At 44.6% G+C, this 25,353-nt stretch overlaps 1 protein-coding gene across 24 annotated transcripts in view; it reads right to left on the reverse strand.

Annotated features, from left to right (window-relative positions):
* PPFIBP2 (PPFIA binding protein 2) overlaps positions 1-25,353 on the reverse strand; it is a 156,256-nt gene that overhangs the window by 27,060 nt on the left and 103,843 nt on the right. For 17 of the 24 annotated variants that reach the window (XR_008374180.1, XR_008374182.1, XR_008374181.1 and 14 more), the window contains 7 exons: positions 17,429-17,611; positions 13,466-13,558; positions 8,559-8,670; positions 5,707-5,768; positions 4,395-4,470; positions 2,815-2,918; positions 735-802 (listed from right to left, as the gene is read on the reverse strand). Coding sequence is in view for 20 of the 24 variants with exons in the window: in XM_053561076.1 (XP_053417051.1) it covers positions 735-802; positions 2,815-2,918; positions 4,395-4,470; positions 5,707-5,768; positions 8,559-8,670; positions 13,466-13,558; positions 17,429-17,611 (698 nt within the window). In the remaining 4 variants the exon portion in view is untranslated. The remainder of the gene's footprint in view (positions 1-734; positions 803-2,814; positions 2,919-4,394; positions 4,471-5,706; positions 5,769-8,558; positions 8,671-13,465; positions 13,559-17,428; positions 17,612-25,353) is intronic. The other 7 variants (XM_053561084.1, XM_053561083.1, XM_053561086.1 and 4 more) reach the window with 1 other exon arrangement.

The raw sequence follows: 25,353 nt of genomic DNA on the forward strand, positions 1-25,353 counted from the left end.
CATGCTCATGACAACCTTCCCTGGACACCTTAGCTGAAAGACAGCATGCTCTTGGCAATGACACTGTTATAGTTCCCTTACATGGGGTCCAATTTGAAAACCTGTCCTAAAGTGCAGACATAGGGAACTCCACATGGATTCATTTTAAAGGGAACCAGATAGCCAAGCAACCTCAGAATCTAGCTCATTATAAGTATACTGTTGTGAAGCACCCCAAACTCATTAGACCAGCTTCCCTTTGAAGAGAAACGGCCCTCCCTAGGGAACCTGGATTGTCTAAAGCAGCGGTTCTCAATCTATGGGTCACAACCCCTTTGTAACAATGAAAATTACATTGCGGCATTAGGAAGGTTGAGAAACCACTGGTCTAAGGGCTAAATTCACCCTGAGAACAGGAAAGACATTTCTAAGAGGCTGACAGAAACAACATCTGGAATGCTGTCAGCTCTCAGGAGCCACTGGAGGATACGTGAGTTACAGCCGCCTCTCCTCTGAGGCTCTAACCCCTGGCCTTTTCTCAGTGACAATGATCTAGACTCTCAGCCTGAGCAAAGGAAAGCCCTCTGCAGCCAGGAAAGAGAGACCTGGTTCGTGACTGTGACCTGGAGCATGGGTGTGCCCAGGACACAGTGTCCATGCTCACCATGCATGGTCAGTCACTGCCCACCCACCTTAGGAGGCCCAAGGGAGGCCTGAGAGCACATTGGCTCTGGGGAAATGCTCAGGCCTCTTACCTGGTTTCCAGTGACTTCTGTGGCAGTGGAGGGGGCCCCAGTGTGGGAGAGCTACACCTTGGAGGCATCTGTATCAGAAACAAAAGAGCCAGTGTAGAGGGCAGTTGCTGTTTGGGGATTACCCACCATCTTTTCCTCTTCTTTAGATGATTCCTTTTAGGGAGCTACATTTCCACCCTGGGTACAGCCATAGTGGATACATCAATATGGACACCTTGTTCTTTTGAGATGCCAAGGGGGTAGGTATATCTACCCATCTGGGCCAATGTGCCTCTCTTTCCTTGGCCCCAGATGTTCATATCTCAGCAGTAGAGTCCTGAGACCTGGGCCCCTGGGTTTCTGCCGATCCTGCCCTTTCTGAGCTTGGTTCTTCAGCTTTTCCTTTCATTCACCGAACCACTACATGCCCTTTTAAAAACATTCCTTTGGCTTAAGTTATCCAGAGTCAAATTTGGCTGCTTGCAATGCGAGAAGCCTGATTGATATGGTTACTCAACAAACATCAGCAACATCTACCACCTAACAGGCCCTGTACTAGGTCTGCAGCAAGCACTCCCAACATCTGGAGAGAAGACAAGTAAATTAGGATAAAAGAACAAGGCAACATGTCCTTATGGCACTGACACCTGTAACATAATACAGGAGAAAAAGGGAGGGAAAGACTCCCTCTCACACTGGTGAGAAAGTTAGGAAGGGTTCAGAGGAAAGAACAGCTGAGCTTGACATTAAGAAATGAGAATGGGCTCAGCAAGAAAGGAAAGAGGTGGAGCAAACATGAGCTCGTGCTGGTGTGAAGAACACAGTCCTATGTCTTGAGTATTGCGCTGACTGCAAAGACTGCTTCCCTTTGCTAGAGCCCAGCATCTTGTTGGTCAGCTGTAGAAACAACCCTGACATTGTAGTATAATTTTCTCACCCTCAGTAGAGGGCCCTGGTGTCATAGCTCACAGCAACCTCAAACTCTTGGGCTCAGGTGATTCTCTTGCCTCAGCCTCCCAAGTAGCTAGGACGACAGGCACCAGCTATGATGCCTATCTATTTTTAGAGATGGGGTCTCGCTCTGGCTCAGGCTGGTCTCAAACCTGTGAGCTTAGGCAATCCACCTGCCTTGGCCTCCGAGAGTGCTAGTGTAGTGTAATTGTTGAAAGCCTGGGCTTTGTGGTCCAATAGACCTCAGCTCAAGGCCAGATTCTGCCATCTACTTGAAGTGTGACCTAGAGCAAATTACCAATCTTTCTCTGAATTTCAGCTTCATCGCAGTAAACTAAGGCTCCCAATGGGGGAGTCATGAGGAATAAACAAACCACACACACCACTCATCACAGTGACCGTACTGAAGTGGCAGTTACTGCTCTTTTGTAATTGCCAGCAATCTGGGGGTATTCTCACTTGATAAGTGGATAACTGGGTGACACTTGTGTTCCTCTCTTAACTGAAAGGGTTGAGCTGGACCACCCACACCCATTTCAGTTTGACCATCTGCAGTTTCATGATTCTTTTGGATCCGAGGTTGAAGCCCCTCTTCCACCTGACATTCGTACCTATGGACTTGTTTGTTTATTTGTATCTAGCCTTAGTCTGGAGAGATCCATACAATAGGACAAGAATCTAAACAAACAAAAGAGATGAGAAGGAAAATACGTGTGCTGGTTATGAGGCCAGGAAGGGATAACTGTGGTGCAGGAAGGCATCACTTCAGAAGTTGCCATTATCTCTCTAAATGAGCAAGATACATTCATTCATTCAACAAATATTTGTTGAATTCTACTAGGTATAAGGCATTACTGTAGACCCTGGAGAAACCGGGATAAGTAAGACAAATACCACCTTTGGTCTGTGCTTAGATTCCAGAATGGAAAGACACACATAAACAAGAAACCCAGTGAAAAAGGAAAATTCCTATCCTTGAAAGTTCTGGTATAAACCATGCTGCCCCCCACCCCCCAGGGCTGGGGGGCCACTCCACTGATTTAATTATTCTCCCGTCAAGATGTATGCCTGCCCAGTGTCTGACCAGATTCTTCCCCAAGCTGGAGGCATGCTTCAAGGATGTGCTACGTCATGGGAGGAAACATGATACCTCTTGTTTAAATAAATCTTCAGGGCCTTTATTTGTGGTGTTCCACTTCCTGAAACTTCCCTCCAGTTCTTCTTCATTGATTGAGAGCGTTTTCTCGGAAGGCCCTGGAATCATTAATGCAGAAGGAGTGATCACTACAGTGTGACTTGTTTAGAAACCTACAACTGTACCACAAAATCCTTGCATTGTTTCTCCTCAGTAATAAAGCCTAAGATGGGCAACCCAGTCAGGACCCCTTCCATTGTGTTGGAAGCTTTCCTATCTTCTAATAAACTATTGCTTTAACAACAACAACAAAAAAGAAGAAGAAGAAAGACTAAGATGGCTGGGCATTACAGTTTAGGCCTGTAATCTTAGCACTCTGGTAGGCTGAGGTGGGAGGATCACTTCAGCTCAGAAGTTCAAGAGCAGCATGAGCAAGAGTGAGACCCCATCTCTAGTAAAAACTGCAAAATTAGCTGGGTTTGGTGGTGCACACCTCCCAGCTGTTGGGAGGCTGAGGCAGGAAGATCCCTGAATCCAGGAGTTTGAGGCTGTTGTGAGCTATGATGATGCCACAGCACTCCAGCCAGGGCAACAGAGTAAGACACAGTCTCCCGCCCGCCTCCATACCCCCCCCCCCCAAAAAAAAAAAAAGACTAAGAAATATATAAAGAGACTATTAAGGGTATGATTTGGAAGATTCTTTCTTCAGGGTATTTGAGAAAGGGCTGTCATCAGGTCATTCTGAGGTCAAAGCTCATCTGCAGAACAGAAGTGAGTCACCCCCTGCTTCCAACCTTATCACTCCTCAGCATCAGCAATCAGATCCTGAGAGTTAACTTGAACCAAGACCTGAAGGATTAGAGAAAGAGGGCTATGGTGTGGCTGGGCATGGGGGGCCCTGGCAGAGACCAGTGACCAGTCAGCCACAGCACAGGGGACATTTGGCTTTTTCCTAAGCAGCAGTGGCTCAGCCAGAATCAAAGCCTCCTGATTGCCTCACAGAGGCTATCTTTAGTAAAACTGCTGATTCCTCAGGACTGTGATGGGAACCCAGGTCAGTGGCAGAACAAAAAGAAGGACAGCCTGGCATGTGCATCACCGTGTCCATGAAGACACTGATGCTGCCTGCACATTGGTTTCAGTGTGGACAGCAAATGTGAAACACGGCAGCTCTCCCTGTCTGTGACTTCCTGTGGTAACTCAGGCACCCAGTGACTCAAAGAAGGCTCCCAGAGGGCGCACTGAATCTGCTGGGGACTTGAATTTCCCTAAGGAGGTAGACAGAGACAGCATGAGTTGGTTTTTTATCCAGCCTTGCTCCACTTGCTGCCCCCAAGGGGCATCCTGGTAAGATGGGCAGAAGACCCTGGCTGGGGCAGGGGGTGACCTGGATAGGCCCCATAAGTTCTGAGCTGACTGCCATTTGATACATTTCTGGAAATCAACAGCTATCAATTTTCTACCATCCAGGAAAGTCTAAACAGCTGCATTCTCCGAGGAGCATCTTTTCCAAAATGGAGGCAAAACATCTTCTGGTGGAAATGTCCCAAATTTAACACCATTGATGGAGTGTTTCTTAAAGAAAATGCTCCTACCTTGAGTTGTCATCACAATCTCCTTCACTCTTCGGTACTGGTTTAACAGCCCAGTAAGCTCCTCTATGCGACGGTCCTGGCGACGTGTGAAAGTAGATTTAGATTAACACCATCACTCATCACTGTCATCTCAGATGATTTCATTTTGGGCCTCACGGTATGTTTAGGGCACAATGAGAAGAAACCCCATGTAGAATGTATGAAATACTCCAAAGGAAAAGCATATCCAGGTCCTATCTATAGAGCTGGGACTTCAGTGGTCTGCCCTGCAGTCAACTCACACGGGCAATCACGACTCTACCTGAAGGCTATGAGTCAACAAGAACTAAGACACACTTCACTGGGCTTAAATATTTTAACAAATATCAAACTCACTGTCTTCCTACTCCTCCTCAAACAGCCATTGAAATATGCCTCCTGGTCTGAGTATAGCCTCTAGAGCTACAGAAAAAAAGACTAAAATATAGCTGTCAAATTTATCCCACCATCCTCACCTGTTTCTTAGGAGTCAGAGATACGTTAAACTACAGAGGAAATTCCGAGAAGACATCATGTCTTTCAAGGCAATAGCCTAGAGACTTGAAAGGCCCTATAAAGCCTAGACAAACCTGGGTGGGGAAACCTGGTTCTGCTATTTACTAGCTGCCTGCTCTTGGGCAAAATTACTTAAGCTTTTGAGTCTGTTTCCTCAGCTATAAAATGCCGGGTTGTGATCCTCAGAGATAAGTGTATACTAGTTAGGTGCTATTTTTTTTTTTTTTTTTTTTGTGGTTTTTGGCCGGGGCTAGGTTTGAACCCACCACCTCCGGCATATGGGACCGGTGCCCTACTCCTTGAGCCACAGGCGCTGCCCTAGTTAGGTGCTATTTATTTATAGAGGTGGCCATTTATAATAATGCTAGAAATAGATGTGAATATAAAGGTAGCAGGGTAAACTGAGGCACCGTATGCTACCCAATGATTCTGATGGCTCTGTCATTATGTTGTGTACATGGAGAGTGCTGGGAACTGCAGAAGGAGCGGAGATAATGCCAGCAACCACAGAAGTAAGTATGCTCCCCACATGAGCAGACACAGGCAGGGCTCTCATCTGCCTTTAGGGGGTTCCATTTAGGCAAAGTTCCCAGGCATCAAGTCAGAAACAGGTATCTGAGGCCAAGTCTCCAGGAGGCAGAAGCCATTCTCCTGACACATTCCTGTGACAATGGCATGATGAGCATGGCCCTGTCACACGAATTAGAGACCAGCAGGGGCCCAATAGAGCCAGGAGTGTTAGCAAGGAAAGGACAGAGGTGCCCAGTGACCATCTTACCTTATCTTCATTGGCAACAAGCAGAGTTTCCATCCCCTTTTTCAGACGTTGAATTTCTTGGTCTAAAAGAATACAGGTATAAAAATAATTATTTATATAAATGCAAACAGCTATCCACACATATTAAGATGCTCCTCGAGTTCAAACTTGATGACTTCCCATGTGAACACAGTTCCTTTATTTCTTTAAAGAGGCCAGGATGATGTCTGGTATAGTCAGTCTCATTAAATATTTAGTAGATAACTAAATGAATGAACCTAGTATTTTGTCTTCTCCTTATAGACATTTTTGTTTTGTTTTAGCCAGAGTCCCATTCTGTTGTCTGGGATAGACCACAATGGCATGATCAGAGCTCACTGCAACCTCGAATTCCTGGGCTCAAGTGATCCTCCTGTCTCAACCTCCTAGGTAACTGGGACTACAGGCATGTGCCCCCACATTGGGCTAATTTTTTTTTTTTTTATTTTTTGTAGAGATGGGGATCTTGCCATTGTTGAGGCTTGTCTTAAACTCCTGACCTCAAGTGACCCTCCTGCCTCAGCCTCCCAGAGTGCTGGAATGATAGGTGTGAACCACCATGCCAGGCCTTCTCTTCATAGACATTTATGGGCAAAATCAAAACGCCACATACTCAAAGTTGACCCAAAAGTCTTTCACAGCCAACGTCTCCTAAGAATGCAGACATTTGTATCCTTTGCCACTCAAGGTAGGCATATACCTTGGCTACACTAGTTTTGAAGAAAATCACAATCTTATAGATTGCAGGCAGAGAACTAATTAAAATAGGAGAAAAAAAAAATGTCTACACCTGAATGGTGACCAGGAAATAAAAATTATGTGAAAAAGTTGGGTATTTTGTTTAATTTAAAATGATGCCATTGAAATTGACTAACAAATGTTTAGATGCATTGATAAATATATTAACACAAACTCTATGGTTAAGAGAAAATCTTATGTCATCATAAAACTACAGAATTTCTCTATGGGCTGAGGGATCTGTTTGTATGTGGTGGAAAACTCATGGTCTTCTCTCACTTGGACCCAGCAGGGACTCTTTTAACTTCTTCCCAAACTGTCTGGAGAGCCAGGTTAAAGGCCAATGTCTAAAGGAGTTGGAGGTCATTTTCCAGATACTTAGAGGTCTAGGAATTGGCACATAGCTAGCTTTCCAAGAAGAATGTCACCCATCCCTAAACTGGGAATAGGACTGTCTATACGCACACAGGAATAGGGCTGTCTATACTCACACAAGGGAACAGAAGTGCAGGCAGAGCATTTCCTTTTGGGATATTTGTTACATCCAACAACATTAGCAACAGTAGATCTACAGACTGCATAGATAATTGCAGGGATTCATTTTCAGAGTAAAGCAGAGAGTGCTTGCTGATTATTTGAGGATCTTGGCCGTGGACATCAGCTCTGCAGCTCAGGTTGGGGGCGGGGGGGTAACAAGCTCCAGGTAAAAACTGACAAACTTTGATTAACTGGTCAGAACCCAACTTGAGGAACAAATAACCAAAACACCAACTCCAGTTGGTAGCCAGTGATAGGGTGGGGTCTGGAAGGCTTGGACTGTGGGGAAGCCTGGGGTAGAAATGAGAAGGCTTCCTGGCTTAGAGGTCATGTCGTGGGGCACGCTCCACCCAGGGTTGACATTAGAGATAGTATAGGCTATCTAGGTAGAATCCAGCCTCTAAGGGTAGGCCTTGGCACATCCCTGGGGTGACACATCCAGTGGCTTGGGAAGACACTGAGAAAGGTGGGCAATGAACTTGTTGGCACTAACGTCGGCACTAACTTCCTTCTCCAGCCTAATCTGTAGTTTCATGGCTTCCAGACTCCAGAAGGACTAAGCTGTGGTGAGGCTGAGATGAGCCTAGATGGTGGCAGCAATTCACACAACTACACGCCCTCCCCAGCATTGCTCTGCAGCCTGCTGGTGAGTGGAGAAGCTGAGGGCAAACAGCTGTGAATGTAGAATATGGGTTCATAAGAGTAGTTGAGGATTAGACTGGAACTCCTCAGGGATCATTCACCAACCCTCACTTACTCAGTAAATATTTCTTTTTTTTGTTGTTGTTGTTGCAGTTTGGCCAGGGCCGGGTTTGAACCCGCCACCCTCGGTATATGGGGCCGGGGCCCTGCTCACTGAGCCACAGGTGCCGCCCAGTAAATATTTCTTAAGAGCCTACAACAGGCTAAATGTTGCTCTGGTCTCTGGGGCTATGTTCTTAAGAAAGATATAGTCTATGAGGGGATGACAGTGAGTTATGAAGGAAATAAGGAGGATGCTGAGTTAGGGAACAACAGGACAGGGGGCACCTACCTGAGGTAGGGTGCTAAGAAAAGTCTGAGAGGTAACATTTGGAATCATAAGGATGAAAAAGAACTAATTTGCCTCTGTAACTTCAGGGCTTTGTATAAATGACAGGTAGGTATCCACAAAATGACTGAATAAATTATGACAGCCTCCCCTTTGGTGATGACACAGAAACAAGGCCTTTTGATCAAATGAAAAGAGCATGGCATTTCCTACACTCTCAGTAAACGCTCCAGAAGTGGCTTCACAGAGTTTCAGAGAATGCCGTCCACCTGAGAAAAGCCTTCAGAGCTGAGCCCTCTGGTCGGGGGAGGGTTCCATGGCTGATTGCTTAACAGACCTGTGCTTTATACGCGTGTGTGCATACGCACAAGCAAACCCGTGCTTCTGTTCACTTGGACATGCTCACACCAACATGTATGTTCGTGCACATTAGCATGCCCACACACACAGGCACAGGCACACACACCCACTTATCAGAGCAGGCCCAGGGCCCAGAACAACTGTATTCTGACTCAGTCAAGCCAGTTACCTCTTTCTGCCTGGTCACCATGGAGAACTGCAGTCCGAGAGAGCTGGCTGTGCAGACGCTCGATTTCTGCATCTTTCAGGGCCACCTGCTCTTGAAGCTGGGCTACCTCAGCCTAGAAGAGCAACAAAGGATTCCTACTAGGTCAGAAGGACCGCCAAACCATGATGAAGTCCTTCCCACCAGAGTCCAGAGCCCACTGGGCCCCAGGGCCCTTCAGGAGTTAGGAGCAGAGGGGAGTAGTAGGAGGGGCCTGCTGCCCTCCCCCCAGGGTAGACCTGTCTGAATAAACTCACATTCTGAATAAATTCCAGACCATTCTGGCCCTGCCCACTCTCTGGCCATCAACCTGATACTTCCCCTGCACCCTCCTACTTAATCAGGCTCTTTCTCTCTCCTGCTCTGTGAGGCCCACATGCCACTGAGGTTGAAGGAGCCGGGACTGTGTGCAATGGCAGGGCTGTTCTCAGTCAGAGGTGGATATTCTCTTTCTGGACAAGGTCTTCTTTCCTAGATACACCACTGTAACAAGAGCATGTGCCTTTCATCTTTCCACCCCACATAGGACATACAGTGGAAATCAAACCCCTACTGGCAGATAAAGGGTGAGTCAAGCACTCCCTTCTTCAACACTCTCCCACACTTTGGGCACAGTATTGTGAGCACACTTACTCACACAAGACATGTGCGAGCATGCAGCAGTGCTTAGCAGATACACTTTTGCAAAAAAAAAAAAAAAGCATGTAAACATACCACATAAGTACAAATGCACATACACACACTCAGCACATAAGTACACACACACACACTGCACTAAGTGTAGCAGGTTAAATCCCACACACAGCACTATGTGTGGGTCCATGCTTTCCCATACTCATTAGATCAGATTGGCATAGCTCCAAGAGGTGCCCTCGGCTTAGAGTCAAACTTGGATTCTCTCATTTACTAGTTGAGGGACCTTAGGCAAATCAGCACCTTTCTGAATCTCAGCTCATCTATAAAATGGGAAAAATAGCACCTACTTCATAGGAGTGCAGTGAGGATTAAGATAATGGTTGTAACAACTTAGTTAACACTTAGTACATATTAAATGCTCAGCAAATGCTGCTACTATTGCTCCTCTTGTCCTATTCCTTTCCTTATGGATAATCAGCTTTGTTCTTAGGGCTTCAAACCAAGTAAGGAAGTGGTTGAGAAATGACCCCTGAGCGGGTCAATGGAACACAAGGCAATGGCTTCTGCTCTGGCCACCCACTCCCCACCTGGGGGCCTAATCATGCCTCACATTTGGTCCTCATGGTTATGGTATGGGCTGTCCATTTCCATGGATGTCCAGTTAATCTCTAAACAAGCCCAGGTGAAGAAATAAGTACTGGTCCTGTTGGTGGCTCCTTTGCCAGACAGGCCTCATGTTCAGTTTCACACATTGACTGAGCACACCCCACCCCCCACCCCTGGTCAGCCCCGACTTGCTGCTTTCTTATATTGAACCTCATTCAATCCTTATACAAAACCACGGGAGGAATCAACATCTATGCAAGACAGAAGTTGTATAGGACTTGGTGTGAAGGTTACAGAGCTACTCAGTGACCAGGCCATAATGCAAACCCTGGCCTGCCAGCTCCAATGCCAGGATAGTATGGTAGCCTGCCTGCTTCTGAGTTAGGAGGACAGATTAGGGCCCCTCTTATAAGGCTTGAGCTCCCTAGCCCAAAAGGGGACAGGCATGAGCATGTAAAGGAAAAAGAAGTGACAAGGGGCAGAGCTTCTTCAGTCCCCCATTCACTACGAAGCACTGCCCCTCTGCTCTGGTCTCCACGCACAGAGGCCAGAGAGCATTGTCCTGCCGTGCCAAACTGAGACATGCCCCATGGAGCAGCTTTTCAGAGCTCCCTCAGGGCCAAGGTGCCCACGGGCTTACGATTCATGGTAACTGGTGACTTCTGAAAAACTTAGCCTTGGGACTCTCAACCCCTCTCATTTCTAAAACGACCATATAGTCCTTAGATGAAATTCTCTCAACCTTTCTTGCACCTCTCCACACCCATTTCTCCCTTCCTTTGCAGACAGGATGGGCGCTGGCCTGTTAGCAATCTGGGTGCCTGACACTTGACCACCATCCCCACAGTTGCACTTCAGTGAAGCATGAGTATCAAGACAGAGCCCAGCACCCGGCCCTATGAGGTCTCTTCTCCCTGAGGCCTGCCTCTGCAGGAGGTCATCTAGGTATAAACTATGGACCTAAAGACTGAGTGCCTGGGCCGAACTTCCTTTGTGCCAATTTCCACAGAAATGGCCAGAAACTATAGGTGCTGTTACTCTTGGAATGGTACCTATGCCTACAGCTGGAAAGGCCCACAGCCCAGAGTTCCTCTTCCTGTGAGAGCAAAAAATGCTACTGTCACATCTGCCACAGCCGCTGCCACTGCCACCGCCACTGCAGTGAGAGGTCTGAGACAGCCATGCTATCTAGAGGTCAGGCAGGGATAGGCGCTCCAGGTGCCTGCAAGTGCTGCGCCTCATTAAACCCAGAGGCCATGCCCTAGTGCTGCCGTAGGAAGATGAATCACCTTTAGGGGCCAAGAAGCCTTTGTCAAAAAAGTGAAGAACTTCCCAAAACAGTGGTTTTTGCTGCAGGGAATCAGGATGATATAAAAAATAGAGCATGAGTGCATAGGAACCACACGGACAAGGATCTGAACCTCCCCTTGGCTACTCTTAGCCTCTTTTCCTTCCCAGTTAAAATGAGGATAATAAAATACATTTTATGGGCGGTGCCTGTGGCTCAAAGGAGTAGGGCGCTGGCCTCATATGCCAGAGGTGGTGGGTTCAAACCTAGCCCCAGCCAAAAACTGCAAAAACAAACAAACATTTTACTAGGTTATTTTATGGATTAAATAAGAAAACATGTGCAAAGGGCTTGGCACATTCTGGCACATAAGAGGTGTTCCACACCTGGTAGTTATTAAAGACTCTTTAGCATTTCAAAGGTCTACATGACAAGGCAAAGAGCTTGGGTAATTTAAAAAGAAAGGTGTTATTTCATTTTGTAACAGTGGGTAGTACCTACATGGACAACTTGAAAGTTTTTGCCAAGATAAAACTCACTTGAAAGGCGCATCATGGTGGCAGGCTCTGAGTTCTTGGATAAAACCACTCCCCCTAGAGGTGGTGACTGACCACAGCACACACAAGGCTACACTCCAAAACTAGGAGACCAGCAGACAGATGGATCTGACTGCCCAGGGTTGGTACTGACTAGCTATAGCTGGTGGGAAAGTTAATCTCCCTGTGCCTCAGTTTCATCATCTATAAAATGATCAAGCAGATTATTTTGAATTTATGTACTAGAATATTACATAAACATCACGTTCAGTGTGCTTTCTTTTCATAATGTGGGAAATCACAATTTTAAATGAAAAATAGCATAATATAAAACTGTACATAAATTATCAACAATACCTAATACAAAGAGAGAAACAGAAAAAAGAAAAAAAAACTGGAAGGAATATTAACAATGACAGCTCTTGGGTAGTATGAGTGTTTTTTATTTCTTTAATTTTTTATGGTTTAAAATTTCTCTATAAAGACTATTATTGTTTTTATAATCATTTACAACTAACTTGCAAGAAAATAAAAATATAAACTAAATGTTAAGAAAAGTCTAATAAGTATTAAAATAAACTGTAATAAGTAAAAGTTTGTAAAATGAAAGGAGAACATTAAAACAAAATTTCTTTAAAAACCCCAAAATAGAAGTAAAAATGGAAATGACTACAGAGACCATCCAGTAAATACCCATGGTACAAACCCAAAATAAATTTGTGGGTTGAATTCAACCCACTAGGTTTAATCTCTGGTGTCCTTTAAAAAGCAAGCACTCCCGTTTAACAGAAATATGACTTGATTAAAAAATAATTCAAAATTTATATCATTTTAGAAAAGCATTCATTGCCACAACTAAAATGTGCCTGTTCTTTGAAAATCTGATCTATTCGGATCTGCCATGGGCTCACTGTCATGGGCATGCAGAAAGTCTGCTCTCCCTGCTTCCTCCCAGATGGGGAGGTGGCTGCAGCAAAGCTGAGCCCTATGCAGACCTGGCACTCTGGACCCAAGAGCTCAGAATGATGTGGTAGCAATGGAGAGTCCCCAGTTTCCTGCTGTGCCTGATTTCTAGGGCAATGTCACTGCACAGATTCTAAGTAACGTCCCGACCAGTCTGAAGGTCTGTAGTGATGGTGGCAGGGGTGCCCTCACGCTTTGGGCCACAGCGTCCACAGAGGAAGCAAAGAACCCCAGGCTCCTCTCTTCCACCCTCGTGTGGATGCTTCCCCCAGGTACTTTCCAATCTTACCAAATGGATCACCCTGTCACTTTCACCCTGAATGTCCCTAGTCACTTCTACAGTGTTTTACAATGCTCTAAGAAGGCCCATCTTTAGGTAGGCATCTACCTGCAACTTTCAGTCCTCTCCTTGAGAGCACCGGGCAGGGGCTGCTTCTAGTCCACCACTTTGCCTCCTCCCTAAGAACTGCTAAATTTAAAATGATGCCCCCAACATCTGCTTCAGGACTCCTTACTTGCTGACTTCCACTCACTGGCTCCCTTCCCTTCCTCCTTTTCCTCCAGCCCCTTCTTGGCCCAAACTCATCTAGGTGCTGTTGGGTGCAAGAAGAGGAAGCGGATTTGGTTACTGCACTTTAGCAGCTCACAATCTTGCAGGCTTCCCCCCTGAGGAGCTTTCCTGAGTCACATCTGTCTGTTGCATAATCTGGGCCCTGGTGAGTCCCCATACAGCAGGACTGATTTATGTTTTCAAACTTAGGCTGCCGGAAACCCAAGTTTGAACACAGACCCTCCCCACAGGGCCTTGAGCCCTTTCTGTATGCATGAGAACCACCTCTTACCTTAGTGGCCTTTAGCTTCCACTCATACTGATTCCGTTCATTTTCCAACTCTTCCACTTTGATTTTGAGGTGCCTAAGCTCTTGCAATAACTCCTAGAGGGATGAGGGACAAGAACAAAGACAAAGTTATGATGGTTAAAGGACATGCCTGGATCTACAAACCTGGTTAATCTCATGCACAGAGGATGCGGCAACTGTATGAAGCTCCACACTGCAGCTATGATCTTTAAACAGGGACCCTTGTTTCATAAAAGCTCTGTGGCCAGGGAGTTCCAGATATAAGAAAGTGAAAACTTTTCCCTTATTTTTAGACCCTCTTCTGCCTGCCCCTTTCTCTGACATCTGTGTCCTCAGTGGGGTGCCAGCATCCTGCATCTGTGAGTAGGGGGCCAGGCAGGCAAGGCTTTGGAGCAGGTGGAACAGTGACACTGTGATCACTGTGATCTTCCCCTGTCATGCCCACAGGGTAGCAGGAGGCAGGCTAACTGGGAGCATCTCTCTGTGCTGGGGGTGAGGAAGCTAGAGGAGGTAGTCGTGGTCCAGGAAGACTTCACAGAGGAAGTGACAGCTAGCAAGATAGACATGAAACACTTGTGCGAAATGTAGATACCAGTATGGGTGTTCCAGTTCTGAGAAGAAGGTAGATTTGAAGAAAGAAGGGAGAGAGAAGGTGTCTGGGGAAGGGTAAAGATAAGAATCTGAAAGGCAGGGCGGCACCTGTGGCTCAGTGAGTTGGGCGCCGGCCCCATATGCCGAGAGTGGTGGGTTCGAATCCAGCCCCGGCCAAACTGCAACAAAAAAATAGCTGGGCGTTGTGGCGGGCACCTGTAGTCCCAGCTACTCGGGAGGCTGAGGCAAGAGAATCACATAAGCCCAAGAGCTGGAGGTTGCTGTGAGCCGTGTGATGCCACTGCACTCTACTGAGGGCAGTAAAGTGAGACTCTGTCTCTACAAAAAAAAAAAAAAAAAAAGAATCTGAAAGGCAGATAACTCACTGGGCTGGAGCAGAGAATGGGTGTGGGCAGAAAGTGGGAGATGAGTCTGGGGAGTTATGGTGGGGCCGTAACAGGATATATCTGTATGGAGTTCTGATGCCATTCCCTGGCAGCAGGAGCCACAGAAGATAGTAGGGAGCCACAGAAAGCTGCTGAGTGGGGAGGTGGTATTTAAATATTGCCTTGAGTTTATGTAGCTAGTAAGAATTGGAGCTAGAATTTAAGCCCATAGTGTCCAACTCCAGGGGCCCTACCTTTGAATTTACACCTTCAATCAAGAAGACACTACTAAATACTGCTAAGGTCCCCTTAATAGACGATTGGTCCTGCTGATCAGTTCCTATCAGAAGAACTGGTATAAAGGCAGCTATTTCGATAGGCTTTCTGAACTTTACATGCACATGACAAACTTCCCCCTTAACATCCCATGGAGGTCACACAGGCATTTCAGGTCTGTCCTTCCCTATGGGGAACCCTTAACTCTCCTCTTAGTCACCCCCATCTCTGCCCACCTAATCACCTGAGTCTAAAGCCTAGGATCCATCCTTGGCATGTCCTTCTCCCTCTTCTTCTACACATGCAATTCATCCCCAGGCCTTATTAATGCCACTTCCAAGAAAACACCTTAATGTCTCATTTCTCTCCAACTTGACCACTACTGTGGTCTGGCAGTTGGTGTCGGTAGCCTGGACATTCCATTCTTTGGTTGCCCCTCTGTTGCTTTGCCTCTCTCTGATGCACTGACCTCCATACATTCAAGGGAATGATATGGTTAAAACACAAATCAGACTGTGGCACTTCCCTGCTCCTCAAAGCTATAAACTTCAAGCTGTGATCAACATCCAGGATCCACTGAGTTTCCTGCCTGCCTCTTGGGTCATTCTTTCTCCCCAGCTATGTGCCAGCCACAGTGGATAGTGTTTAGCTCCTCTTCCCAACTTCAGCCTGCACAGAAAACATGTCCTCTGGAACTGATGGCAGGTTAATTCCTGCTGGTCCTTTAGACCTCCCTGAGCAACGCTATCCCAACCTCCACACTACGTCAGGAGTGCTGTACTCGACTGCACTCTCGCCTCACTCTGTGAGCCTCCACAGCATTTGTAACCAAATCGTCATTTGTATGACTGCTAATAGCTAGTTCTCCCATGCTGTAAACTCCATGAGGCATTTGCTAACCTCTAACTACCCAGCACTGCACATAGCATGTGCAATTTGTCAATGAATAAACACATGAAACTCAAATTGTTTCTTAACTGGCCTGGAGGTCTTGGCATTCTAAGATAATCCACCATGAAGTGACACTGCTTACATTTGAATTTTGAGGATAATTTATTAAGACTGTCACATAGCTGGGCACGGTGCTTACCCCTGTAATCCTAGCTCTCTGGGAGGCTAAGGCAGGTGGATTGCTTGAGCCTAGGAGTTTGTAGCCAGGTATTATGGCAGGTGCCTATAATCCCACCTACTGGGGAAGCTGAGGGAAGAGGATCCCTTAAGTCCAAGAGTTTGAGGTTGCTGTGACCTATGATGTCATGGCACTCTACCGAAGGTGACAGAGTAAGACTCTGTCTCAAAAGAAAAATAAATAAATAAAAAATAAAAAAACCTGTCTCATTGCTGAGGTGAGCATCTGTTGATGCCTGTTTAAAAAAGTATCTTCTGATCTAAAGTTATTGCATCTATAATCGGTGTTCCTGGACTCAAGGCCTTGGTCACCTGCTTTGATTTGCAGCAGGTCCAGAATCATTTCCTGAGAACATCACTGGGCCTGCCTGAGGGGTTCCAACACCCAGAAGTTGGGAGTTCTTCTGCCCAGGTTTGTATCCTAGCCAGGCTACTAGGTTGGTCCCTAGAGGGCACCAGACTGCTAACATCAGAATCAGAAGTGTGCAGGTTACTAGTGACTGTGGAGCTACCACTGTAGGAACACGCTGTCCTGGCTTTTGTGACTCTTTGGCACATCCTTCTCCGCCTATGCTCTTTGATGCACATCATTAGCTACTAATACTGGTACAAACTCAAATTTTATTCTCCTTTAGAAGTCTTGCTGGAGTTACCCACTCTACATTGGACATGTCCTAACACACTTTCAGTGCCTCCCTATCAAAATCTACACTTACATCTTGACTTTTATTTTTTCCTCTGTCTTTTAAAGTAGCAGGAAATCTTTTCCACTTCATCTCCTGCACCAATGCCTAAGTCTGGGTAGAGATTTTCAACAGGTTCCATGATTGAGTATGGCTCATGGTAAGTTCCTTCAGAGACAGGGCACACTCTGTAGGCTCTTGGCTATTCTGATCTCAGCCTTTTTTTTTTTTTTTTGAGTGGGGAGCTTTCAAGTTCTCTTAGCAATAGGCTCACTTCTGGTGCAGCTGCCATCACCTGGCATCAGCAAGGTCACACAGGACCTTGTCACCCCCATGTGAGGGGCCAAGTTCAGAATTCTAGTCAGATATATTCCACATAGCCCAGGGGATCTGAAATCACCCTGAAGTGATTATATAGAGAAAATATTTCTAGAAATTCAGATGATGGCATGTTCACAGCAAATAGAAGCTGGTGTTTTATTGTCTCACTGGGGGTAAACCTCTTCAAATATAAACTTGAAAGGATTCTTTCTCGTGATGTTATTTTTTTTCGTACAAGGAATAAACCAAGTTCTCAGCCCAGAAGGAAGAATCAGGATCTGAATCACAGACCTGGGGAGAAGAATCCTGAGACTTCCTTTTGTTCAAATGCTGTGTCACTCAGAGCATCTGGCACACCTCATCTCCCAGCCCTAAGGGAGATGAATGCCACCTGCTCAGTGAGGGTCACAGAGCTTACATCCCAAAAGGAGTGAGTTCCAGCTCTGCCCAGATCCATGCCAAGCCACTGCACTCGATTCTGGTTAGGACAAACCCCAGCCCCTCCACCAGTGAAATGCCCCCCACACGCATGCTCTGATATACTTAAGTGCGGTTCCTACAGGTGACCCCTCCCAACGGGCACAGTCCTGGCTGCAGGGCTGGGCCTCGGCCACATCATTGCCCGCCGCCATCTCCTCAGGGTGCTCCCTACTGAGTAACAGACGCTCTTGAATCTGCCTGTGGATGTCCAGCTGCAGCCTACACATTTGCTCCTGCAGCTCACTGATCACATTCAGAACCGACTGTAGGAAGGAAAAGAAAGGGGATAAAAGCACTCAAAGTCAGACAGAACTCCTTAAGAGAACAGCACAGAAGGAAGAAAGTATCAGGGGGTGGGCAGCACCCAGTGGTCACCGTCAATGGCCATCTACTTTCTTCATAAGAACCATAAGACATGGCATTTTTCTTGCAGCCTGCCCTATCTGGGGGCCTATCTTGCAGTTTAAACAAACCCCGACATGGCCATACGAGATGGCCATTCTTGCATATCCACGTCTAAGGCAGAGTCTAGAAGAAACCCTTAATCTAAGAAACAATGGCAGAGATGGGTGCACAGCAGGAGTACACACTCAGAAGCATCCCCTGTACCCACATGTCTCTGCTATGCATGCCAACTTCCATGCCCAAACACCCAACGTGTCAACACCTGCACTCAGGTGACATATATGGCACACACCACATTTATCCATGATGATATATGTCCCCAACTCTAAACTCAGCCAGGGGTCAATATGCCTATTTTAGCATTCTTCCTATATTCCTCTATCTTGTCCACAAACAACGTTAATATTTTTGGTTTTGTTTTACGAGAGTTTTACTCCATTGCCCAGGTTAGAGTGCCATAGCATAAGCCTAGCTCACAGCAACCCCAAACTCCTGGTTTTAATTGATCCTCCTACCTCAACTTCTTGAATAGCTGGGACTACAGGTACTCACCATGACATGTGGTTAATTTTTCTATTTTTAGTAGAAATGGGGTCTTAACTCTGGCTCAGGTTGGTCTCAACAGAGCTCAAGGGATCCTCCGGCCTCGGCTCCCCCGAGTGCTAGTATTATAGGTTTGAGCTACCATGCCTAGCCCCCAGGCAATGTTATTGTCACACTTTATTGGTGTGGGTTCACCTGTTCTACCACTACAGGGCACATTCTCAGCAAATCAATGAGGTAAACCTGAGAGTACACAAATCTCTACTGTTTTCTTTCTCACAAACCATCATAGACTCCACAGACCATTGCATCTGTCAGAGGCATGGGTGGAATCAAGTCTATTCTTTGATCTTATTAAGAAGATCACTAAAAAAAGAAATAAAAAGGCTTCCTATTGTCTTCACCATTGTCCTTTTGCTTGTGGTTAGCCCTTCCTGACAGTAGGCATTCAGGTGCACTATTATTCATCCTTAATACCAGTATATGTTCTATCTTTTGTATAAGCCCCTTTGAAAACTAGTTCCTTTCAAGGTAGCTCTAAGTTCTTCCTTCTTATCAGTATTATTTGTGAGACTGCACGGGCAGATTATGTTATTTTTAAGAAGTTCAATATTTCCGAGTCATCTTCTTTTCTGGAGTTCCCCATCCATTTTATTTCCAAACTTTAGAAGCTGTGGCTTTATACCCAAGTCTACAGTGCAAGTCTGTCTATGCCCGTTTTTTCTTGCACTCACGTTTGGTGAACTTTTACATAACAATGGCCACTCTCACAAGGTACCTATTGCTTTTATTTCATAAATGGCCTGACTTTGCTTCAAGGCTGCAGCTAGAATGGCAGTTTTCCTAGTTGCGTTTTCTATTGTCTGAGAAGACTATAAACAAGTGAGAAAAACTTCAAAATTCTTTAGTCTTTAGCTGGTGATCCTTAGGTGCTATCTAAACAGTTGCCACTCCCCTCTTTCCATACTACTCTCTGTCTGTCTTAATTAGTTTGGGGACTTGAACCAGGAATTCATAAAGTTTCCTCCCTCTGCTCAGTGTAGCTCAGTGGTGACCTGCACACTTCTGGGCCACTCACTCTTAATTTCCCCCAATCATATGTTATAGTTTTCCAGTATGTGTCTATCTTCAGGCTTGGCATTTCAACTTAGCTTTCTGATTCTTTATCTCCAGGGCCAGCCCATCTCCTCTCTTAACAGGTGTTTCTCTCCCAGAGGGTAGACCCTTTTGTGTTTCTGTTCTATTCTTGGTTTCACATCATGAAATCCAGGTGCCCTTTATGGGGTTATAATTGCTGTTTTGTGTCATAAACTCAGCTCACTTTGCCAATAATCAACATTCTTTTTTTATGTTTCTTTTCTTTTCTTTTTTGTTGGGGAATTATTGAGGGTACAAAGAACCACGTTACAGAAGATACGAAGAACCAGGTTACATGGCTTGCATTTGTTAGGTAAAGTCCCTCTTACAATTGTGTCCCACCCTCCAAGAGATATGTCACACACTGTGGCTCTCTACCCTGTCCCTCTTTCCCTCTCTGTACCACGTACTAGCATCAATGGTCCTCATATCAGAATTGAGTACACTGGATTCTTGCTTCTCCATTCTTGTGATGCTTTACTAAGGAGAATGTATTTCAACTCCATCCAAGTTAATACAAAAGATGTAAAGTCACCATCTTTTTTAGTGGCTGAATAGCATATGGTATACATATATCACAGCTTGTTAATCCATTCCTGGATTGCTGGGCATTTAGGTTGTTTCCAAAATCTGGCAATTGTAAATTGAGCTGTGATAAACAGTCTGGTGCAAAAGTCCTTATGATAAAATGATTTCTTTTTTATTCTGGGTAGATGCCCAGTAATGGGATTGCAGGATCAAATGGGAGGTCTATGGTTATGGTGCCAGCCACATACATGGAGACTGGCGGGTTTGAACCCAGCCTGGGCCACCTAAACAACAATGACAACTGCCACAAAAAATAGCTGGCCATTGTGGCAGGTGCCTATACTCTCAGCTACTGGGAGACTGAGGCAAGAGAATTGCTTAAGCCCAAGAGTTTGAGGTTGCTGTGAGCTGTGACACTACAGCACACTACCATGAATGATACAGTGAGACTCTGTCTCAAAAAACAAACAAACAACAAAAAAAAAAGGGAGGTCTAGCTTGAGTTCTTTGAGGATTCTAGATACTTCCTTCAAAAAAGATTATATTAGTTTGCAGTCCCATCAGCAGTGTGAAAGTGTTCCCTTCTTTCCACATCCACGCCAGCATCTACAGCTTTTTAAGACTTCATGATATGAGCCATTCTCACTGGGTTAGGTGATATCTCAGGGTGGTTTTGATTTGCATTTCTTTGATAATTAGGGATGATGAGCATCTTTTCATATGTTTGTTAACCATTCATCTGTCTTCTTTAGAAAAGGTTCTAATCATCTTTTTTGGCCATTGATATAAGGGATCTTTGGCTTTTTTTGCTATTGTTTAATTTGAATTCTCTGTACATTCTAGTTGTCAAGCTTTTGTCTGATTCATAACATGTAAATATCTTTTCCCTTTCTGATGGTTGTCTATTTGCTTCGGTTGTTGTCTCCTTAGTTGTACAGAAGTTATTACATTTTATTAAGTCCCATTTGTTTATTTTTGTTGTTGCAATTACCACGACAGAAGACAGAAGAAGGCTGCAATGTTTTCCCCACACTTTCTTCGAGGATTTTTATTGTTTCATGCATTAGATTTAGATTTTTTGTCCATCTTGAATCAATTTTAGTGAGTTGAGAAAGGTACAGGTCCATTTTCAGTCTTTTATCTGTGGTTATCCAGTTCTCCTGGTACCATTTATTGAATAGGGATTCTTTCCCCCAGTGTATGTTCTTGCTTGGTTTATCAAAGATCAGGTGGCTGTAAGATACTAGTTTCATCTCATGGTTTTCTATTCAGTTCCAGATGTCAATGTCTCTATTTTTATGCCAAATACCATGCTGTTTTGATCACCATGACCTTGTAGTATAGCCTAAAGTCTGGTAGACTGATGCCCCCGGCCTTGTTTTTTATGGTTCTTTTCTATGTGAAACTGCTGGGCACCTCCTATAATCACAATGTTTCCCATCCTGTCCTACCTGCTAATCTTGTACACATGTTTTCTCAGTTCTTTCTCTCTCTCTCCCCCTCTAGACTCAGTTTAATTTTGTCCTGGAACTCTTATGCTCCCACTGCTAATGGGAACATAACCTCTATGTTCTATCAGGGGAAATCTGGAAATATCTAAGATTTTATGTGCACATGCCCTGTGACCCCTCAATTCCACTTCAATATCCTCATGTGTATAAAGGAACTTTCACTACAGCATTATCTATAATAGCAAATTTGGAAGTAGCCTAAGTGTCCATTGAGAGAGAACTGGTTAAATAAATGAGGCTATGGTCAGGTAGTGAAACAATATCAGACAAAAATATGAATGAGAAAGTTTTTTTAACATATGTGGTAAGAAAATAATAAGACTACTAAATTAGAAGAAGAAAGGTCTAGGATAATATATACATTTGTATAAAAATGAGGGAAAGAATGCATAAATGTGAGTGTGTCTATATGTCCATGTAAATCTGTTTGTCCAGAGTTAATAAAATAACTCTAAAATCATAAAAAACACTGATAACACTGGTTTCTGACTGCTGACTTGGGGACACGTATTAGAAAAGACTTTTGCTATATACCCTTTTGAACTTCTGATTTTTGAATTGCAGGAGCATATTTTCTATGTTAATGAAAATAAGTAAACAAAAGTAAACAAAATAAAAATAATAATAATACAATTCTCATGAGGCCAGCTCATCTCTAAGCAAACACAGTCATCCCCTCCCTCACTCTATACCCTGGTTAGAGAGTCCATCATTCTGGGTGTGCCAGTTCAGAAATCAGAATCCTTGCCTTCCAAGGTCCTAATCACACGATGAAGAGAAGACAGCAACACCACCTATGCTGTAAAGGCATTCCATTCTCTGCCAGGAAATCCTAAAGATTCTTTATGGCTCTCTTCTTGCATGCTGACTCCATTTTTCTAGCACATCTTAGACCCCTGCTCCCCTCTTAACAGGTTGTTCTGGCAACTATTTACAGAACCCTCTGGGCGCCACAGTGGGATCCAGCAGAAGCTCCTTGTATCCCCAAAGCAAAGGGAAGCCAGACCTCCAAGGAAGAGCCATCCAAGCAACAAGCCCTTGAAATAACTTTGATCTGGTATGCCACACAGAGGTTTTCCTTTGCATCTGGATTCCTTTCTTTCATGAGCCATCCTCCTAGTTCTGGTATGTACTTTCCATGTCAGTTACTCTTCCACAGTCCTGCTCTTCCGAAGTAAATTTAGGTCATTTGAAGTTGGGTGTCCTGAAATGACCCAAAACCACTGCAAAAAGGCTGAGGAGAAAAGGTAAACAGGAAACCTAGTATTCACCCACATCACTTTTGAGCCACTACTGAGTGACTCCTGAGCAAAGCTGGGCATCAGGAAATTAGTGCCTCCAACTCCTCAGGTCTTACAGAACAACATCCAGTCATCATTTCCACAACTAGGACAGGCCAACAGGACACTAGCTTAGGCTATGATCAGAACCAGGACAGAAGGAGGCTTAGGCTATAATCAGAAACAGGATGGAAGGAGGCTTAGGCTGTGATCAAAACCAGGACAGAAGAAGGCTGCAATGCTCTTATCAATAGCATCCTCTCTTTTTCCTTAGAACATAAAACGGAATTTGAGGATAAAGCCTGAGCTACACTGAGGAAGTTTATTTCAGATCTCCGGATACAAGGAGCTTCTGCTGGATCCCTACCTTATACCCTCAAGGGGAAAAAAAAAAAGCCCTGCCCTTTTCAAACCACAAACAATCAGTCCCCAGGCTAAGCGCGTTCACTGGAAGAAAACAGCAGCAGTAGCTATCGTATGGGAAGCAGCATTTCATTTATTCACGCAATTACAATCTCCTAATGACCTGAGCAAAATGTCTCACTCAAAGCAAACATTTCCATGCACGTGACAGCAGGGTAATTTACACAGCACACACAACACAGGTTTTAAGGCCCTGATGCTCTATACCTCAAACTGCAGCCTGCGGGCCACATGAGGCGGTGTGATTGTATTTATTTCCGTTTTGTTTTTTTACTTCAAAATAAGATATGTGCAGTGTGCATAGGAATTTGTTCATAGTTTTTTTTTTTTAAACTATAGTCCGGCCCTCCCAACGGTCTGAGGGACAGTGAACTGGCCCCCTGTTTAAAAAGTTTGAGGACCCCTGCTTAGACAGTCACAAATAGAGGCAGAAGTTCTGGGCATACCAGCGGAGATTATGTTCAATTATAAGAACAAGGAATTTGTTTCAGGTCATGTGGCTGCTCACTGGGTATCACAGGTTTGAACAGCCTGTGAAAATCCTCCTCATGGAAACCTAATATTTGGATTAGCAACTGGGAAGGGCTGTTATCTGGTAGGACTAAGGCCAGAAGCTCAGGGTCTATACTGCTTCATGCATTAACAGCCTGATGGAAAACAAGCAAACAAACAAAAAATAAAAACAAACAAACAAAAAAACCCCTCAGATTTAAAACAATACTTCAGAAAAGAAAGAAGAAAGCAAATAGTAAAATGACTGTGTTAGTGGTACTTGTCCCAGAAGCAGGAGTTCTCCTTCCCTAGGAAGGGACTGCATTGTCCCAGTTACAAACTCTGGGGGCTTCCACAGGGGGATTGACTCTTACACTCACACACACCCTCCTCATGTATGGATCCCTACGGTGCAGAACCAGGCATGTGACCCAAACTGGCCCAATGAGAAGCAATTCCGGGGCTTTTGCTGGAGCCTTTGAGTAATAATCTTTCTTTGCAGGAGTTGCCAGACTGCAGATCAGCCTGAAGCTACTGATGGCCATCTTTGTCACCACTTGGGGAAAGCCTTCTTGGAAAATAAGGCTAAAAAAGAACCAAGTGACACAGTTAAGACTGATTTCTAGTGATACCATAAGATTAACTTGGATTTAGTCATACCAGACTTTTAAAACCCTATGCTTTTCAAGTTGTGTGATGTAATAACTCTCCTCCCTACTTCTCTTAAGTGATTTTGAGTCAAATCTCTGCCCCTTTTTAGCCTTCTCAGAGTTTACTGAATTCTGTCCCAAAGCCCTAATGTATGTTCACACATCTTGAAACACTGACAAAATTAACTTTAAACCAGGAGAAAATTCAGTTACTTCTCTCAGAACATTTGAAAAAGAGAATCCAACTAACACTTTACAAAGATCATATTTTAGTCAGTAAGACCTTTGGAGTATGTAAATAATGGATCTAAGTCTACATTTCCATTTTCAGCAGGCTTAACAATCCTATCATTAGTGATCAAAAAAAGCTAACTATGAGGAAAAAAAAAAAAGCTAGCTATGAGTATGTGTTCAGCACTATGCTAAGGGCTGAACATACATTATCTCACCCCTCAAAATAACTAAAGAAACTGGAAGTATTACTATCTCCATATTATAAAAGAAGAAACAGAGGTCTGGGAGGTTAAATTACTTGCCCAAGATCACAAAGCTGAGTAGTTGAGCTTGGATTAATGCCAGGAGATCTGATTCAACAGCCTGTTCTCTTAATCACTGTGGGCCACTGTCCTCAGCTTGCTGGAGTTATCTTCCTCTGGCAACTCTACTTCTTACTAAGGAAGCAATGTGACGCTTATATCCTACACATTAGAACTGTTTCATCACCGGTGTCTACCCTATGGCAGATGTCAGAATACAATAAAGTATACAATAAAGGAAAGGAACGATATCCATATTTACATATTGGAGCTACCTAAATGAGGAAAAGAGATGTAGATAAACCAATATACTTATGAAATGCCAGGTGACTAGGATAGGCACTCAATTTTCAAGATTTTATTTGGACTTTACTGCACAGGTATCCATTCTACAGATAAAGAAATGGAACTTCAGAGAGATTAAACAGCTAATTTGTTGAAGTTCATAGAGCCATTAAGCAGTTAGGTCGGTAAATGAACAAGGTGCTTCTAAACCTAAC

This window comes from Nycticebus coucang, chromosome 14 (genome assembly GCF_027406575.1).
Source record: "Nycticebus coucang isolate mNycCou1 chromosome 14, mNycCou1.pri, whole genome shotgun sequence".
NCBI classification, from domain to species: Eukaryota; Metazoa; Chordata; class Mammalia; order Primates; family Lorisidae; genus Nycticebus; species Nycticebus coucang.